At 41.6% G+C, this 19,570-nt stretch overlaps 1 protein-coding gene across 12 annotated transcripts in view; it reads left to right on the top strand.

Moving 5' to 3' along the window:
• Positions 1 to 19,570, top strand: part of ZMYND8 (zinc finger MYND-type containing 8) — a 64,069-nt gene that overhangs the window by 28,585 nt on the left and 15,914 nt on the right. For all 12 annotated transcript variants that reach the window (XM_078856946.1, XM_078856949.1, XM_078856951.1 and 9 more), the window contains exons 5-11: positions 5,486 to 5,599; positions 9,757 to 9,849; positions 12,184 to 12,271; positions 13,735 to 13,790; positions 14,601 to 14,678; positions 15,917 to 16,032; positions 18,656 to 18,885. In XM_078856946.1, coding sequence (XP_078713072.1) covers positions 5,486 to 5,599; positions 9,757 to 9,849; positions 12,184 to 12,271; positions 13,735 to 13,790; positions 14,601 to 14,678; positions 15,917 to 16,032; positions 18,656 to 18,885 — 775 coding nt within the window. The remainder of the gene's footprint in view (positions 1 to 5,485; positions 5,600 to 9,756; positions 9,850 to 12,183; positions 12,272 to 13,734; positions 13,791 to 14,600; positions 14,679 to 15,916; positions 16,033 to 18,655; positions 18,886 to 19,570) is intronic.

Below are 19,570 nucleotides of genomic sequence, written 5' to 3'. Positions count from 1 at the left end.
AACCGAGAGGATAGGTACAAACTCGGCAATCTCTGGAAGGACGTTATCAACCAGTTTTAAGTCATAACTGGCTGTAATGTTTCCATTTTAGTACTGTCCGTTGCGCACCAGTCTTTTAATCCCTCACATTAACATAACCGCCGCTCAATATGCCGAGGCCCACCGTTTTCTAATCTCTCACATTAACATAAGCTCCTCCACCCGTATTCCCCCAGGGTTCTTGTGCCCCGCCCACTCCGTTCTGACACACGGGCTACGCCCATTTTAAACCTTTATAAACAGTTTACCTTTAGAGGCTAACCCCTATTTTTTCTCCACCTTGTTGTATATGTTGGTTATCAAAATTTGTTATGTTGTATATGTGGGTTATGAATATTCAGTGAAAATAATAATAATCAAATGAAATTTGGCCAAATGTGTAATTATCCGGAAATATGTTAATTTATGTAATTATGCACATTTAATTATGCCAATTCGAGAGGTAATCGTAGTAATTATGCGAGTGGGTGTAATTATGATAATGCAAGTCGTTATGATAACCAGACCCCGCCTCGGTGACGAGGGTGGGTTATCGATCGGAATAAGGCAATTAATCGTATGCAGTTATGCAGGTGTGGTGTAAGTATGCAAGATTAACTTAGATTAACTCGGCATCGTTGTCTAGGTTCGTCTCATTCTCGCTTTAACATTCCCAGAGTGGGAATTCGTGGTTATATTTTAGGTCCCCGGTTCACCCCGTTATCGCTTTAACATTTACTGAGTATGTATTAGTGTGTTTATTAAGGTCACCAAGTTCAGATCTCAACGCAGAAGCGGATCTTATGCATAGATTTCAGGAAAGAATCACATAACCACTTCTGTATTAATCAATTTATTACTAATTCAACCTCAACTATGATATAGTATGCGAACTCTCAATCCCGGAACGTCAACACGGCATCAATACAGTATCATCAACGATTGTCTGATTTCACTTTGACAACGGCACATGGATCCCGCATAACGCGATGGTTGTTAGTGAGAGAGAGAGTCGTTAAAATATGCAAATACTATGCTAAGAAAAACCTTAACGTTAATGAATGATTATACTCAATATTGTTCACGCAGTACCGCACTCCTTATTGATCATACGCAACCCTTATCACGTTGTTAGCACCTTGGGTCACGGGACAGTTGAATATTCTGTAGAGGATGCGAGTACGTGCGGCGATTATGACTGAAAGATACTTGAAAGATTATACGGCGATAAAAAAACACAATCAAAAACAGTTATTATTCTTAAAGGCACCAATCTCAACAGATACATCGGCAGGTTATCTGACAACAGAATGGCTCGGAGTAAGGGCCTGCGACGGTGCTCCTTTTCCGAAGATCGTTATCTTATACCAAGTTTACTAATTGGGGACCAGATCACCTGATAAGGATCTGGTGGGCCACCACTCCCCACGTGAGCGTGGCTCGGCGGAAGGAGGTGCCAAGAATCAATTCGTATTGATGGATCTGTTGGGAATTTATGCGATTAAGAGTACAGCCCACTAAATATTAAAGATAAAAATTACGAATACTCTTATAAACGACGGATGGCCATCACTCGGTCTCGTTGTGATGCCTTCACAGCCACGGATGGCTTATGGGTTCGAGTGTGTTTGAGTGGTAAGAGTTGTCTTGAATAGTCAGTGTTCGGAGTCGGTTCTTTATGTCAAACAGACGCCTGGTGGTCGTGTGGTGAGGGGGCGGTGCGCGTCATACGTATCAGTCGCTCCCCTGTCACCGTGGTGAACTGGTTCGGATACCCGTTGATACGCTGTCGCAGTTCGGAACCCGGTCGGTAGGTGGTGCCCACAGCTCGCTCGCAGCGTGCAGTGTTGGGTCGTCGACCAGGGTGAGCACGGAGCCTCGTCGCCAAACCGCGACCGTCACCACTCCGGCGGCAGCAGAGACCTCCGACTCGGCAGAGGTTGACCCACGCAGGCCGAGTTGAGCTGTCAAGCGGGTCTTGCCCGCCTGCAGAGGAGATGGGGAGCCGCTTGAGTCGAGCCCCGAGAACCGGCTCCGAGCCGACCCGCTGGTCGCAGCTCGCTCCTGAGTCGACCCTCCCGGTCGAGCTGGTTTCCAATGCTCAGGGTCCTTTCTTTTATGCCGAAAAATCCCTTTGGATCCTGCCCACAAGGCGGGGTTTCTTTCGATTTTTGCTGTGTCAGGATCTGTCCGTAGGTAGGTGTGTCCATGTGTGTGTCCGTACGTCCGTATGTCCTTGTGTGCATCACCCACGGTATATTCCGTTGTCATACTCCCTCCATAAAATCCACGAGCAAACAATCAGATGTTACAAATTGCCTCGAAGTCGTCTCTCTGTCTGGGTGCGATATTATCTCTTGTCTGGCCTTCTTCATGAACCAAAACACAGACGTTACAAATCGTCTCATAGGTGTCTTTGTCCGTGTTGCACGACCTGGAGGGAGGGGCAACACTCCCTCCGACCCTCACCGACGCACAAAGAAATGGTTAAAAAGTTTTAACATTTGTCCCTTACCATTTCACAGTTATGATTCTGTATGTAACCTAAGGTCTGTCGTTTCCCATCGTGGTGCTTGACTCAAGTGGAGGTGTTTCCCCGAGCGTATACACACTCCTATCCCGCGCTGCGGGGATACAAAGACGGCCGGGATCTCCCTTTCTCTCCGACCCTGGGTTTAACATCGGTCTTTTATTATGTATTTTATATTCGACCTGGTGGTGATTCATCCCGTTATCCTGGCTTTTCCATAAGTTTTACTTTTGTCTTTTCATGCATATGCTTATTATTATTAATTTATTTCCGATATCTTAGGTTAAGGGGTAAGTTTCTTGATCCTAGGAATTCGTATTCCTTGGTGTCTGCATGGTTATATAAGCGGAATATAGTTTACGGTGAATAGCGTTAACATTGATGTTATGTACGATATTATGTATTGTGATGTCTTTAACTTAACTTGTTTGTCAGGGCTTTACTGACATGAAGTTGCATTTCATAGCCCCGCAGTCTTTGCCCCACCCTATCTCTGCTCGCCGTTGTTGTTGCTGTCCAGCTGACGCCGTTAACTCAAGGCCTCATTAATTTCTGTCACTCCTTGTAGGTGAGGGCGGTTGAACCTTGGAGTCAGTTCTGGTTTTTGTCTGCCTGCTTCTTCTTGTGTCCCCTGACCCCGGGAGTTATTATTTCTACTTTTATGGCCTGTCGAAGCCCGACTCGCTGTTGCTGGGCTGGTGGGTCGCTGGGTTGGTGTCGTTCCCGGCTTTTTGCTTACGTTTGCAGTTCGCCGTGCTCTTAATTTCCTTCCCTCTTCAACCTTATATCGACTATTCGCTCCTGTCTGGGTGCGATTCAATTTTGACTTAGGAAGGTTCTGATTGTCATATGCTTCAGGTCGAGTTGTATAGATGGAAATAACATTTCATATTGACTTAATGATGGTGATGGTTCAGTAGGCGTAACTTGTGGCCTGGTTTAATTGGAGTGGGTGTGAATATCAATAACTTTAGCCTACCCTGTTGTTAAATTCCGACTTTAACGTTACTTTAATAGCAATACAGAATAATTGAGCTTTTTGTCTTAACTAGGCGAACGCGAACTTCTGGTGACCCCCGCAGCCTTGTTGTTCAGCTGAGTCTGCATCCTTGAGAGATATACAACACTCTTATTCTCGTCTCACTGTGGCCCTCCAACCTTCTGCTCTGGGAGTGTTATTCTTAATCAGCTCCCTCCCCTGTGCACACAGCCTTGAGCTGACCCACTTCCTTGGCCTTTTTGGGTTTATCTTTGCTCCCTCAGCTGCAGGAGGACAAGGTGTATTTCTACCTCCTCCCTGTGTGCACGTGTTCCAATTAGCTCGGAATCCCTAAACACACAATCAGTGATGATTCCTGGCTTTCTGTGGTTGTGATTTAGACAAAGGCGCCTCTGCTTCCTTTAATTGCCTTTGAGTTGACACTGCCCTATTATTCGCCCATGTGCTGAGGTCATAGAATTCGTTTTGACTTCAGTAATATTAACATTCAGTATTGGATTAGCAAATGGGCAATGGTTCATTGATGTAGCTCGCAGCCTGGTCTCCAATTTGAGCGAGCGTGAGGATCGATAATTTAGCCTACTCTGTTGTTGAATTTCGAATTTTGACGTTACTTTAAAACCATGCAGGATGGTTGGGCTTTTTGCCTTAACTATGTCTGGCTGACTCTCCCACTGTCTCTGCCGCCTGCACGGGTGACATGTGCCCGTTTATCAGGCCTTATCTTTCCTTGAAGCAAGGTTGCAAATTCTGCCATCCTAGCCCTCCTCCAGTTCATTACTTAACAACACCTGGTGTTTTGCAGTTTGCTGCGCTTTGGTGTGTTTTCATTCATAATAAAAAAAGTAAAAAGATAATATATAAAAATATCAATTTTGGAAGAAGGGTTAGTATACAACAACCTGATGACGACCGCTTGTGTTGCGATCAAAACGTAGTAGTTGTATTATTTTTTTACCTATCTATGTGACTTTACTGAAAGACCCAAAGAATGAGAAAAAAAGTTACACAAAAAAGCATACGTGGTAAATAAATTATTCTTTGTCAATTCATCCACACCACAGCACCTTTGAACGAATGCAGCACTCGCCTCTCGCAAGCCTGTCTAACAACTATCATAGCAACATTAATCGGTGTATCGCTGAAACATTACCGCCATGTTCTGGAAAACAGACCTCTTAAAGTAAACCATGTATAGCCGAACCATGTGTTCAATAAAACCACGTTCAGTGAGGTTTTCCTGTACAACAATCCAAAATCTACACGCACAAAAATCCGTTTACCAAGTTGATTGTTTGCTTTTTTTTAATGTACATGATCTGACCTGGAGAGTGGGGGCAGTATTGTTTTTTTAAAGGTTAACATTGAATGCCAACGCATGAGATTTACCTGTTGTATGTATGTTGAACTTCATTCGCACTGCGTAGCCAACCATGCTGTTCACATAGAGGTCACTTGGGTTGCCAGTTGGTAATCTTTACTTGGAAATTAACTCGGGACACGGGGTGGGGAGAGGTGGAATTCTATTCCTAACTTGAGAACCAAAATGCGTCATAGAAAGCTTTGGAAGGCCCTTTGTTTATATCCCTGTCAGGGGTTGACTCAGTACATCGTGTCCCTCCATGTTAGTCAAGTGCATACTCCACCACGTTGTGAGAGTTTGCCATTGACTTTTTCTTTGTAATGATTATCCCTTGCCATAGAAACATGGAATTTCCACCTCTGGTCGAGGGTATTCATTGGAGATGTGCCAGCCAGTGTTTGTTTTGTGCAACTTCGTAAATAGTTATATCGTGTATCTTGCCAAATGACAGTATGCTTGACCATTAATTGACTTATATTTTATTTTGTTCATTTACATACCTTCCTTCAAACCACCATGTCTGCAAGACATTCTCAGTTTAATGTTATCTTTGATTCTGTCTCGTCCGTTGCAGAAAGTAACAGTGGCAGAGTGCATAGAGACGCAGAGCAAAGCGATGTCCATGCTCACAACGGACCAGCTCAGCTACCTGCTCAAGTTTGCCCTGCAGAGGATGAAACACACAGGGGTGAGTACCATCCATAAAAGGCCATCATATTGCACTCGGGAAATGTTTCAATAATCAACGTTGACATTCGTGACCTGCAATGGTTGCAACACAATTTTATGTTGCATAGCGTGTAGTTGACCAATTGGACAAATATTATCTTTCCTATTGTAGGCAACCAAGATGTACACTTTCAATCAAATCGGAGGTCACATGACTACGCAAGGTAGTGTGCTGTTGAGCAGTAATTCATGAAACAATTTTTAACTAACTGTTTTCATTTGCTCGACAGAACTCTTCAACTGTGCTATTGCCATTGTTTGTACAGGACATGCATTGCCGGTGACAATTTCCAACAACGATGGGGCTAAAATGTCCCAAAAGTGTCATGGCCTTCAGTATCGTTCCATGTGCTGTGCTGGGCCAATTAATGTGAGAACCGCCGCGTTGGGTGATTGTTTGGCAGCTAGGCAGGCAGGGGGCATGAGAAGAGGAATGTGCGTTGTGTGGCTTCTCCACAACATAATGTGTAAGCGAATTGTAGCCACTGAACTCACGATGACTCGGCTGGATTTTTATTTTATTAAATCAAGTCCGTTTTACAATAGGGCAGTCCTCGACTTGCACACGGGTTCCTTTCCTGAAACCCGTTCGTAAGTCGAACGGTTCGTAAGTCGGAACACAATGTATTGTATTTAAATGCATATACGGTCAGGGAAGCATTGTTAAACTCAAATAAAAATTGTACATTTGCATGTAATACTGTAATAAATACTGTGTAGTCAATAAAACATAAAATAAAGTAACATTAATAAAAAAATCAGTTTTATTTTCACAACTTGAGTCCTCATGCTGGCTTGCTTGTCGGAAGGGCGTAATGAGTCCCCACAATTGTGCGCACACAAACAATAATGACAACGATCCCCCGATATCCTTAACAGGTTGTTGGGTCAAGTGCTGTTAGCGAGCAGCGCTTATGAAGGCTGGCACGGCACACAAAGGGGTGGGTGGCCAGCACTATGCTCGTCTGCCTTTGACTCCCCAGTTGCGATGTTTACACACCCCAACAGGTACTTTTGCGGCCGCCTGGAATGCTCTTCCGATATTAGGAAGCCACTGGAGCTATTCACTTTTAAATATAGATTTTAAACTAATTTCTTTTGGACAGATTTTTGTGTTTATTTAGTTGTCCTTCCCCTGCACCTCCGATTAGTGTGGTTGGTGACGTACATTGCGAAAGAAGATCTACATACATACTCGTTTGAGGTTGAGTTGACCTAGGGGAGGCCCAGGACCCATTCAGATAATCGTCACTGGTGTTGGTCGTGGGTGAGAATTGAATTCAGGTCGCCGGGTTGATAGCAGTGCTAACCATTGCACTACTACTTGCATTTTCAAGTCTGTTTAAACTACAACTATCTCGTGGAAGCTGGTTCGTAACTGCGGATGTTCGTAAGTCTGGTGTTCATAAATCGAGGACTGTCCATAAGTACTGGGGATGCAACGATTCACCTCTCATCACCACCAATGCGATTTGATGAATTGTCAATTCGGTCATGATGCAGTTCAAGACTCTAATCTTGTTTTGTCTTGCTGTCTTGCACTGCCTGTTTGTGTTGTCTCTTGTTTGTTCTGTCTTGTTCAATGTGCTCATGTAAACACTATACCAATTCATTTGCATCGTTTGTAAATAACTTTTCTTTATATGCACTATTTGATGCATGCATCATTAACGTATATAAAATGCTTACAATTAAAAGCATTTTCCAATGCTACTGTATTTTAAAACATTGGAAATCTGCACAACTGTATGAAATACGTCTGTGTGTAAGATGGTAATTGTGATAGTTCAGAATTGAATATTTGAAAAACTACTTTGCAAGCAATCCTCACCTCTTCATACTCTTAACTATTGCAAAATGTGTTCGGGTGCATGCAGACATAATGACGCATCCAAGGCTGTAACTGGTAAAAAAGAAACTAAGTGTGTTTTACTTGAGAATTTTTCCCAAAAATAACTTTGATTTGCAAATACAGCACAGGGGGCAGGTGTTATTCTCTTATTTTAAAGCAGGAATAACATGCATTGTCACTCCAGAGTGCATTAAGTTGACAGGGTAATCTTTTATATTGCGTTGAGCGAAACTTGGCCATTGCCATGCAAGGATAGCATTGTGTGCAAGCATTTAGGGGCTTGCTGTGTATTCGGCCTGACAGGGTCGTAATCACTCATCCCATTTACTTGTTAATGTTTAACGTTTAATGTTTTTTTTACACGAGCAGGTCATTTTATGCTGCTGTCTTCAACGAAATGAAAAGCTGACTATAAATTAACTACTGGCTGTCATTGTGAAACTGTCTGCTTGCTCCCGCTATAAGCCAGTTGTGTAACAATTTCCGTTTATCCCCCAGTGCTTCAATACATTGTATTGATTCAGGGTCACAATTCAATTCAACAATTGAGTCTTTTGTGTATTGATTTCACTGTCTTGTTTCTATAGTTGCTTGATTTGTCTATGTTGCTTGCCTGGTTTTGTGTTGTAATACTACAAATGTATCACTAGCATGTGTTTTTTAATGTTATTTGAGTAAATTATGAACCAATCTATAGATGCACGTATTGCAATCTCAAAATCAGTCTAATCAATGAATTGTTGCACGTTGAGTGAAGACTGACTGTAAATTAACAACCGTCTGTGGTCGTACTGTCGGGCAGTCTCTGCTAGTGATATGAAAGCTGTGAGCAGGTTATTATTCCACCGTCGAAATAATGGTCCAGATTGTCATCTTGACAACATCTGTAAAACATTTCCTTGGCCGTTGGAGACAAGGGCACGTTTTCACCAAAGTCATAAAGAAAATGAACATTTGCCAACAACACGTAAATTATGGCCCATCGTCATGTAAACACAACTGGTCATCGCCAAGATTTTGGAGTACTTTGACTAATTAAGTTTTAGGAAACTGCTTTTAGGCTAAGCTGTAGAAATTACACTATTCTAGTATGGGATGTTTTTCGTTGAGCACATTTTAATTGTAATATACCTCATAAGAGCCTAAGCTGACATGAGTGTGGTTAAATAATATGTATATACATAATGACCTGAAAACCTTAATACGGGATACAGGTACCCCTCAATTTACGAATGTTCGGTTTTACGAAAGTCTCGTTGACGCAATTGACAAATTATGGCACTTTTTGATTAACGAAATCGAATTTCTGCGCGAACGAAATTTCATACGGCCACGTGCCATGACATCAAATAAGAAGCGCCGGGGAGGCTCCTTCATCCATCTGCAACAGTGTCAACGGTATCCCTGCAGTGCAACAGTACCGCCTCCAAATCGCCTCTCTAGTCATTCCAACGTGCAGGTCTTTTGTGAGTTGCCTGAAAAGGGTATTTCCAATTAATTATTCAACCATTTTTTGTATTGTGAAAAGTGATATAGGTGTCTATTTGTAGGTTAGGATTTAAGTTGGAATGACTGTCCGAAACGCGTCCCTAATTTATAGTATTAAATTAATGGGAAAAGCTGTTCCCATGAATAAATTTCACTTTACGTTATTTTTTTTAAACGCACCCCTTTTGTACCGTAAATCGCGGGATACCTGTGTTTTGCTTTAAGATTGTAGACAGCGGGGTACTGTAATGTTTATGATTGTTTAATTTACAAATTTGCAGCATCTTTATACGATCACTGGAAAGCGCACAATTCCTTCACTGCATTTTTTAAATTGTACTTTTAGCTTTATCTGACCCTGCTGTTTGAGTGCCCCACTCGGTTATATAGTTGCACGTTAGATCCTTGGTTGTGTATCGACTTAGTTTGGAATCTCTTCATGGGTCAGTACATTTTGTATTTGTTGGAAGTCAACAGTGGTTATCTTATTTGAGAGATACATTTCCCACCATGGGAACTTGGAATTTCCACCACTGGTTCAGGGCCACCAAAAAAAATTGCTCCACTCCTTTCCTCAAACAAATTATTTAGTGATGCTGCCTGGGCAGTGGTGCATGAGAGCAATTCAACATCACATATGTCTTTTTCTCATTTGATCAAGGAAGATGCTTTGGCCTTGAGCTTTTGTGACCTTACGCCTGGGAAGATTGGGCTGTATTCTTATGTTATTAACAAGTGCTATGTCATCACTTTTGTGTCATATGTTCTATGAACAGACGGAGCCATTTCAGAAACCCGTCTCTCTGGAGCAGCATCCTGACTACACGGAGTATATCTTCAACCCCATGGATCTGAGCACGCTGGAACGGGTGAGGCCAGAGTGGGCGAGGCAGCGTGTTTGAGCCGATCCTGCATTATTCATAGCTCCTTTGAAACACTTCGGGGTGTGGCAGTATTTTCACGTCAGGAATGTAAAGGCAACAGCCCTACAGCTGCCAACCTGTTCTACTAAACAAACAACATACATTCCGTGCTTACGTTTGTATAAAGTCAATGCTGGTGGATTAATGTTTGGAGGTTAATTCCCATAGGGAGGTTCACTGTTAAACTTGCAATGTCGTTGTTTTTTTTGTCATCGACACACTTTTCTTTAGAACAGATTTTTGTGTTTAGTGTGTTGTCCTTCCCTCACACTTGATTAGTACGGCTGGCTAAGTAAGGTTCTACATAAGTTCAATATAATACACTTAATATTTGTTAATTGACTCCTATGCGTTGGCTGATTGTGACCTGTGCCCTTTTTTGTTCTTGGGCTGGTTGAAAAACATCGTCAAAATCGATGTAAATAGAATGGCAGAATAACATTGTTTTGCTGATTCATGACTTCCCACAATTTGAGGTGATGACGCATAAAACTGATTATATTTTGCCCCCCATTGCGTTATTTGAAGGCAGGTTCTAGTTGGTATTTTTCCATGTTTTGTGCTTAACATAATTTAAAGAAAAAATTAATAGATATTTAGTGTGTCTTTCTTTAGCCACAATTTATCTGAAAGTTAATTCATCATTATTTGTGGGAACTCTGTTTCGCATGCGCGGTGGTATTTGCTCTTTGTTATTGTTTCTGCATCGTGAACTTAACATTTAATAAACACTTAATTTCAGTCACTTTAAAGCAATGTTGGAATCTCCAAATCAAAATAAAATACGTTAAGAATGTTCCGTGACCACCGTTCTAGATGCATTATCGCCATTGTCATATAGTGGTGCTCAATCATTTATCATTTTCACATCCAGTTATCTCTCATCTTCCAACTTTTTATTCACCAAGCTTGTGTGTGAAGATAATTGGTTGGGGGTGGGAACCATACTATCATTATCAGTAGGGTGCTGGATTGCGGTATTTAGCCACTTCCCTTGATGAGTGTTGGACATGTGGAAGAAAACCTATATATCCAGATAAAACCACGCATATGAGGGAATAACTCAAAGTTCTGCAAAGATAAATTCAAGAATCCAATGTTTTATTGCCATCTTCTGCCCACCTTACAGCCCTAGCCTAAAACACATTGTATTCCCAGGGTGAGTCCTATTCAACAACTCCTAACCTGTTCCTAGCTTTGACTAACTTCCTAGGTTTGACTAGATCAGATTGCAAGTAACTTGGTCACCAAAGTTCTGTTTGGTGATGTCTAGTAAGGCAAATTATTTCCAGGCAGGTGTAGAGTAGCGCTTTGTTTGTATTTAGTGTGCACCGCATGAAATTCTAATTTCCAGCTCGTTTGGTGCCACAGTGTGACGATATATATTGACCACTGTGCAGTGTCAGCAGGTGTTTGCTGATGTTGGAGATGTCGTTTTATGTCCCAGTAGCACATATTCAAGCAGGTTTCTATTTGTGTCTTTACGTGCCTAAATTATTTTTTCAGTTGAATCCCCTAGCTGAATAAATGCTCTGCTAATGGACTGGCTTTTACAGACATGTTATTTTTTTACAATCTATTTCATTACAAAGTAATTTTTGCAGTATGCATTGAAGAGATACATTTTTACTGTGTATACCCTCATCAACAGTGTTTCTTACAAAGTTAATCTGAATGTGCATGCACTAGGGCGGCATGGTGTTACTTATCATCTGGGTGTTTAGCCAGGTGGTGGTGGCGTTTACACGCCTGTAATCCAACACTGGAGGCGATGATTGGTGGGATCACACATGTTGTAAAACTCCCTTTCCGTGGTGTTGTAAATGTTGTAAAACTCCCTTTCCGTGGGTTTCGAGGTGCCATATGCTGGTTTGGCAGGAAAAGGCAGTATAGAAAGTGGAGTAATGGCCATCTGTAAACATCTGTAAGGGGATCTATTGTTGCCCGTGTGCAAGTGTGGGTTTCTTCCAGGCACTCTGGTTTCCTCCCACACGTATAATCATCAATTTACTGAACACATCTTCAAATGAAACCCCAAAGTGACAGGACCCTCCTGAAAAATAATCCTAAAACTCGGTGTGGCTTTTCTGTATAAATGAATAAAATACAAAATTAAGTTATGAACATTGTTTTATGGATGCTGTTGAATTTAAACCAGAATATGGCAAAATAACACAACTGTCATGTTAAATCGGATGCTTATTTTGAGCCACCCATTCCTTTGCTTATGTGTTGAAGATATGAATTCCACATTAAGATGGAATTGATTTATTTTTACAGAACATAAAAAAGAAAATATATGGCTGCACGGAAGCATTCCTTGCAGATTGCAAATGGATCCTCCATAACTGCATCATCTATAATGGAGGTAAGTGTACAAGGTCTCCCGTGCAAAGGAACTTGTGACCCCTATAAAGTAATGGCATCACTGGCCTGTTGTAAAGTCTTAAATAAGTGCACCAACGCAATCCATTAGAACCATATTAGCAAAACATCCTGCAATATAATTATACACCATTCAGGTTTATAAATGAGTATATATTTCCAAACTTGCTCGTTTACTGTGGTTTTCTTTCCTTTGTAAACAGAACGCTTGGTGGGGGCACACACTGTAACCCGTGCTTGAGTACACTTTCATTTGCGATAAGCGAGTGGTCCTGATAAGCCTGGTGTGGGTGGATGCCTGCCAAGTGGTAGTCTCTGGATAATCTGTGTATGTGTGGAAGGAAACTGTAGATTAGTGTTGGCCACAGACTTGGTGGTAATTATGTAATCTATTACAATAGTGCCACGTGGATCGTACACATTTACAGCTCATATTGGTCGTCAATGATAAAAGCTTCCAAATATAAACAGTTATTTTTAAATACAAGTACAATGTACTGCAGACTTAAACACATCAGTTAGTAAATACACTTTTAACATTGCTAGATTGCCAACAGTGACTGTATTGTTGCAGAACTAGCTTATCTATGACAAGTACACACAAAGATAAGCCTTCAATGGAGAGTTGCTTTGACTATACACTATTTTTTACATTTTGCATTGGACACAACAGCACAGGTCTCAGTGTTAAATCAACATAAAAATAGCAATAACATGGATGTATGTGCTCAAAAACGAACTTAAAGTATCTATTTCGATTTAAAGCTTTCGTGACTGCAGGGATTCATCTTCTTGGTTCTTTCGGTAAATTCATGTAGAAGGGAAATAATAAAAATAAACATAATAAAAAAAATAGTATGTTTTATTATTCATTATTTCCCTTCTATGTGACTGAAAGAACCAAGAAGGGAAAGTATCTAGCGAAGGCTGCTGCTACATATGGGATGTGGCATAGCCCAGTAGCAATGCCACTATTTTGGAGAGGTTCGCTGTTGTAATCCTGCTGCTGCTCTGTTCAATACTGTCAAGTTTCACAGTGGGCATTAAAAATAATGTGCCGCTGTCATGGTCCAAATTTACCAAAAAAAATGTGAAGTTATCCGCAAATGACTCAATTGTCATCTAGATGAGCAATCGTCACCCGTGACTACATTAACTTGGCAGGACCGTTCGGAAAAAGAATCACGAGGCTTTTGGTGAGGCTTTCCTGGGTAAGCAAACCTAATAATAAATATGTAATAACATACTTCAGGACATTAGTGGTCTCAAGACTGGAATTGAGAACCATTTGAATGTTTAATGAACAAAGCAAAATAATAATTGGGAGTCATTGGCTGCATATTGCTATTGCAGGGAAGTATTATGTCTTTGTATGTCCAAGGACACAATTTCTGTTTTCACATATTAATGGGCATTTCAAGTGACAATTGAATTCTTATTTTTCAGCCAATCATAAGCTGACCACCACTGCAAAAATGATCATCAAAATCTGTGAACATGAGGTGAGGCTGGAGTCTCAAGGATATCAACCACTTACACAGCATTTGGGTTCAAAAAATGCCTGAAATCCCTCATGTATAACTCCTTTGAAACTTAATGTGTCTACAAACATGTGATTTTCTTTTTACTGTATACTAGAATGTGATTGAAATATGCTGCAATATTTACACGGATTATCAAACATGCTTAATAGGCATGCACTGATTCATTGATTGATTTGTGGTGCTTAAACTCTCGGTACACGCATATAACTGTGCATATTAGAATTGGTTTTAGAGTTCATGAAAACTGCAACCGATACATTTAGACTGTGAGGGGTGAACGCGACGTTACAATACATAGAAAAAAACGTGAAAGGGTACAAACCAAACGGTACAGACGAGACAAAGAACCGATTGTTGCATCTTAATCGAGCCATCAATCTTGATTTGAAGCTTTCGTGACTGCAGGAATCCATACGCTTTGGTTCTTTCGGTCAAGTCACGTAGGTAGAAAATAAATAGATCACGACGTTTCGATCGCAACACAAGCGACCGTCATAAAACCAAGTAAATATCTGTTATCATAGGAGAGGGTTACTTGTTAGATGTGTACAAGTAGGTTTTTTGTCTTGTGGATGCGAAGACAGGCGATATTGTACTGTGTACACGTGGGGTGGGGGGGGGGTAGAGGTATCATATGAACGCCTACCTACACAAATATTTTTGGAATTCACCTTTTCTTAAAAGTCTTTTTTTTATTTCATACAGACTTGCACAACTATAAATGTAACTATTTTTCGCTGCTTTGTGTACCGTCTTGTGTGTGTGCAGATGAACGAAATCGAAGTGTGTCCCGAGTGCTACCTCTCCTCATGCCAAAAGCGAGACAACTGGTTTTGCGAGCCATGTGTACGTTGACGGTTTCTCATGCACTCTCCTACCCATGCCGCCCCCCTCCTCCTCCCTTGGTGGCACACAAAGAGATGCGTGGCTTCCTGCACCTCCGATTTAGTACGGTTGGCTACGTACAGTGCGAAAGACGTTCAACATGCATACGAGCAATGCATATATTTGCAAGTTGCTGCCTCCGTGTACAAATCCGTTGTGATATGGGGAAGCCTGCGGACTCCATAAGATGAGAATTTGCAGTGCGCACATACGTTTTGGGGATTTAAGGAGGAATATGTCACGTGACTAGCAATAGGTTCATAATTTTGATGATTTAATATTCAAGTAGAAAAATGCTAAAATCCTTACTAAAACGACATCACGTCCACGTCAACAGTGTGCGCGACAGGCGTAAAGTAAATAAAATAACTAGAACAAATTTTGCATCTCTTTTTTGTCTCAATATCTGTTGGTGTCTTTCCATGTGTCTCGATTTCCGTTTATCTTTGCATCTGCCTTTTTGCATTTCCATCTCTTCCTCTGGATCTCCGGGGAAACAGCTCAGTGCTGCCATCCACTGTGCAACAGCTATAACCCCATACAACGTTTTGAATGAAAAACACGGCTGACGTTACGTTATGCTATAGCAATGCCCAGTTTGCCACGTAGTGTAGGAGGAAGGAACTGCATGTTTGTCGAACAATGTACCGTAGATTGGTATAAATCCTGTGCAGTCCCGCCAGATTGTGGAAATTTATGAAATACCCTGAGTACATTAACATGAATGGTGGGCCTTTCATAGCTCATCGGATTCTTACAGGAAAAATAAAGATTCTACAAATTTTGATTCTGCCAAAACAAGATAACTAATGGGCCACCAGAGGCACTTCCATTCTCAGTGTTACAAAATAAATTATTTTTCATTTAAATCGAAAGCCCGAATTGTGACCATTTATCTAATCAACGGGACTGAATCTATCAATCCACCATTAATTGGAAGGCTGCAAGTTCATATGCTGGATTTTTTCCTACTCGCCTTTTGATCCATCTGCGGTTGATTAAAATGAGCGCCAGTTTTATGGAAATCAGCTGCAGTCATCCTTGGGAGAAACTGCCGTCCACCATAGAAATGTGGAATTTCCACCACTTGGGGTAAAAAGAAGATGAGCACCATCCCACGCTCGTTGAGCAGGAGAGACTCGGAGTTTATATCGAGGCTTCGGCGTGTAAATTGGCATGTCGATGTTGTTGGCTCACAGAGCATCCCGCACCCATTGGTTTGGGCCAAGCTCAAGGGCTTTCCGTTCTGGCCAGCCAAGGCCCTGCGTGAGCGGGATGGACAAGTGGATGTGCGCTTCTTTGGCCAGCATGACCGGTAAGTCTCTGCAAGTGTCATCCTCAGCCATAATCTGTCCACTGCTGGATGAAGCTGTTCCCAAGCCATCACCGTCTCTCAGTCCTGCAGTTCAACAAGTGTTGTGCTGTGCAAAAACTAAAGCATGATTTAATCTATAATCAAACAGCTTCATACCCAGTAGGTATTTAACAATTCATTGATATATATAATGATACTTGGGGTGTATTCATCCAAAAGCATGCATGGTAATTGGCAAATTATGTTTCATGCAAAGGCTATATTCATGTTACCCTCATCCAGGTTAGAGAAGATTCTGTTCTTAATTGAATTGATAAAATTGTAGTGCGTGACCATAGGAAGGAGGGAGAGCGCAATTTTCCCAAGCCTAGCACCGAGGTGGTTCCCCAGTTTGTCCGATTTAAAGTTTAGTATTTTGTGAATTAGATAAAAAAAAGACTTCAAAACCCGGGTCAAGCGAGTTATTAGAAGCTCTGGTGACATCACTTCGACCTTTCTACTGTAGAATACACTTTAATAAAATGTTACAGTGACCTTGCGAGAGAGTGATTATGGAATGTTTGACCATAATTTTAAATACATTTCTGAATAAAAGCAGCTTGAAACCCATGTTGGACAGCCCAAGGACACAGCTTAGCAAGAAAGAATCTAACACTTCACCCTCCACCCACCCTGTCCTCAGTGAATCATCACTATTTGCCTGATTTCTGCAGCCTCATATCTAATTTGTTTCTCAAGAATCGTCGATGCTATTGCAACATTGTTTTAAGTATCAAAAATTGCAGTTTCTATCAGATCTCCCTGGAACTGCCTGTGGCCAGTTTCTGGAGGAGAGCATATATTGTGTAGTCTAACGTTCAGTTCGCTTTGTTGATATACTGTACATGTAAACAGCGGATGAGATCACAGCTTGCAAGTGACCTGTTCTTTTGAATGCTATTGTAGCAGAAACGTTTATGCAAGCAATAATGCAGAATTTCTTAATCCAAATGGCAAGATACACTTCAGTATGTTACCGCACAATAAAAGCATGAGATGGATACCTTGAAGGATGGCATATGGAATCTCTTGAACATGTTAAATTAAGCAACTAGACATCAGCATCCCCACAGCCAAAAGTAACCTGTCATACATGGTCGTCGCCCATTCAAGCACTATGCAGGCTCAAGCACACTTAGCATTCGAGACCTGACGAAATCAGGGGCATTACAGGTGGCTTAGTCATAATAGGCCACAAAGGTGGGCTTGGTGAGCGGCAGTGGTTAATGCCGAGAAATACGATTATGCTTCCAAATCTATGCTTCCCACCTTCACTGGTGGAGTTTGGTTAAATAATCCCCAAGACCCACAAGGCATGGGGAGGCCCTCCGCCAACAGCAGTGGATTGACAAAAGGGGCTGTCCATGTATTACAAATCACCTGCATGAAAGTTTATGCTGCAGTACAGAATTTATAACAGGAGTGCCTTATATGCTGTGATCAATAAACATGTCTTGTATATGAACGTATTGGTGGTACACTGGTGCATGGTATACATTTTTATTTACATTTTTTGCAATTATTTATTTTCCGGCGATTTGCAACCCTGGTCAGAGTCTTGAGGGGTGCGTCAAATTTCAGTTCTCGTGATTTCGAAGCAGTCGGAAGGTTAATGTTATGAGCAGCTGAACATGAAGCTTCACAGTCTGTTGCCACATAGCTCCCAGGCTGATGGCAATTGGCTCCGTGTTTTGACTCGTGCCCTAGACAGATTTGACTAGTGCCCTAGACTTGGTCAGATGGTTCCTAACCCTAAAGCATTCAGGAGAAGTACGACACAATCCCAACGCTCTACTTGCCGTACTATCCATCGGCGGTCCAAGACGACGAAGGTGATGATGCTCCAGTCCCACCTCAGGCTTGTAAGGCAGGCAAGAAAGCTGCTGCTGTTGCTCCGGGCCCTCGCCCTCCTGGTCGGCCCAAAAAATTGTGTAGGCCGGAACTAAATCAACGGTCAATGTTGACATTTTCAGCAAGTCTCAGTCGACTGAATAAACCTTCGAATTGCATCAAACTTGGCGACAGTGTCAATTAAAGACTGATGAGCAGATTTGCGGATTCAAATTTAGATTTCGGACTGTTGTATGAAGACCAGAGTGTTATGGTGCACTGGTGTACGGCCAATACGTCCATATGCTGCTACTACATATGCCTCACCAAATGAATGATTATTAATAAGCGATAATAATACTTTACAGACTTTTGTCAATTCTTTGCTGGACGAAAGCCTCCCCCACACCGTGTCTGTCGTGGGGGTTGTTTGACCATACGTCACCATGCTGGTTGGTGAAGGGTGAGAGCATAGACATTGGAGCATAGTACATACAGTACAACATTGCATCTTTCTGCACTGCCCTCTGCTGACAACAAAGCCCTGCAGGAGCCTACAACAAAAGGCCATTAAATGCTAATTTAATAATTTCACCTTACACACAGCTGATGACTGGTAAAAAAATATATGTTTAAAAAATATATAATAATTAAGGCCTGCAGTTTGAGAAGCCCCACCCTAAGAGAAGGCTAAGTATGTAGTCGTGTATTTATCGCTAGTGTTGACCTCGTTGATTGTCACGCCTGCATGCAGGGCGTGGGTGCCGGTCAGCAACTGCTACCTGATGTCCAAGGAGATTCCCTTCTCGGTGAAGAAAGCTCGCGGCATCTTCAATAACGCCATGTCTGAGATGGAGGTGTACGTGGAGAACATCCGCCGGCGTTTCGGCCTCTTCAACTACGCGCAGTACCGTACGCCCTACACGCCCGATACGCGCTTCCAGATCCTGCGAGACCCCGGGAGCGGCATGCAGCCCAGTCCAGGTGAGACGTTTGCCTGTGCCACCGACACCCACAGAGATGAGAACAGCAGTAGTGTTCTTTAATTAACCGGAACAGCAGCCTTGCTTCGTATCAAGATTGTTTACCGGCCGTGTGCTCTGTTGTGATGTTTTGCCAATTTGTGTAGTTTGGGCAATATTAAATGAAATAAATATATTGACAAATGGTGTTGTTTCACCACCGTAAAATAACATTTAAAACCATCAATTGGTATTAGAAATAGCAATCATCACCCCCTTCTGCAAAAACCTTGGTAGGACTCTCCTGAAAAAGAGTCATGTGACTCGGTGAGGATTTCCTGGTTAAACAAGTATAATAATTATAAATGATAATAATCATCCAATGGATTTCTGAACAATTGTATTCCAACAGTGTTTGTTTTTGAACAGCAAACTGATCCTGCGTATGGACTCATAAATGTATCTTGGTAAAATTTTATGAAAATGACGCGTAATGTATTTTATCAGCTCCGAGTCGTTGAGTTGACCCACAACTTAGATTATAATTCAATTTAAATTTTAGATTTTTGGTTTGCATGTTTTAAATGTGTGAAATAAACATGATTATCCTGTTTTTTTGTGGATTTTCTTTGGTTGTGTTATGATAATAACAATCATATAACACAATTTCTAAGGCAAATTTCACAAAACGGAAAAAACAATTTCCG

The sequence above is a fragment of the Lampetra fluviatilis genome, chromosome 5, assembly GCF_964198595.1.
Source record: "Lampetra fluviatilis chromosome 5, kcLamFluv1.1, whole genome shotgun sequence".
Lineage (NCBI taxonomy): Eukaryota > Metazoa > Chordata > Hyperoartia > Petromyzontiformes > Petromyzontidae > Lampetra > Lampetra fluviatilis.
Note: the sequence above shows the minus strand (reverse complement) of the source record. Positions and strands in the feature narration are given on the sequence as shown.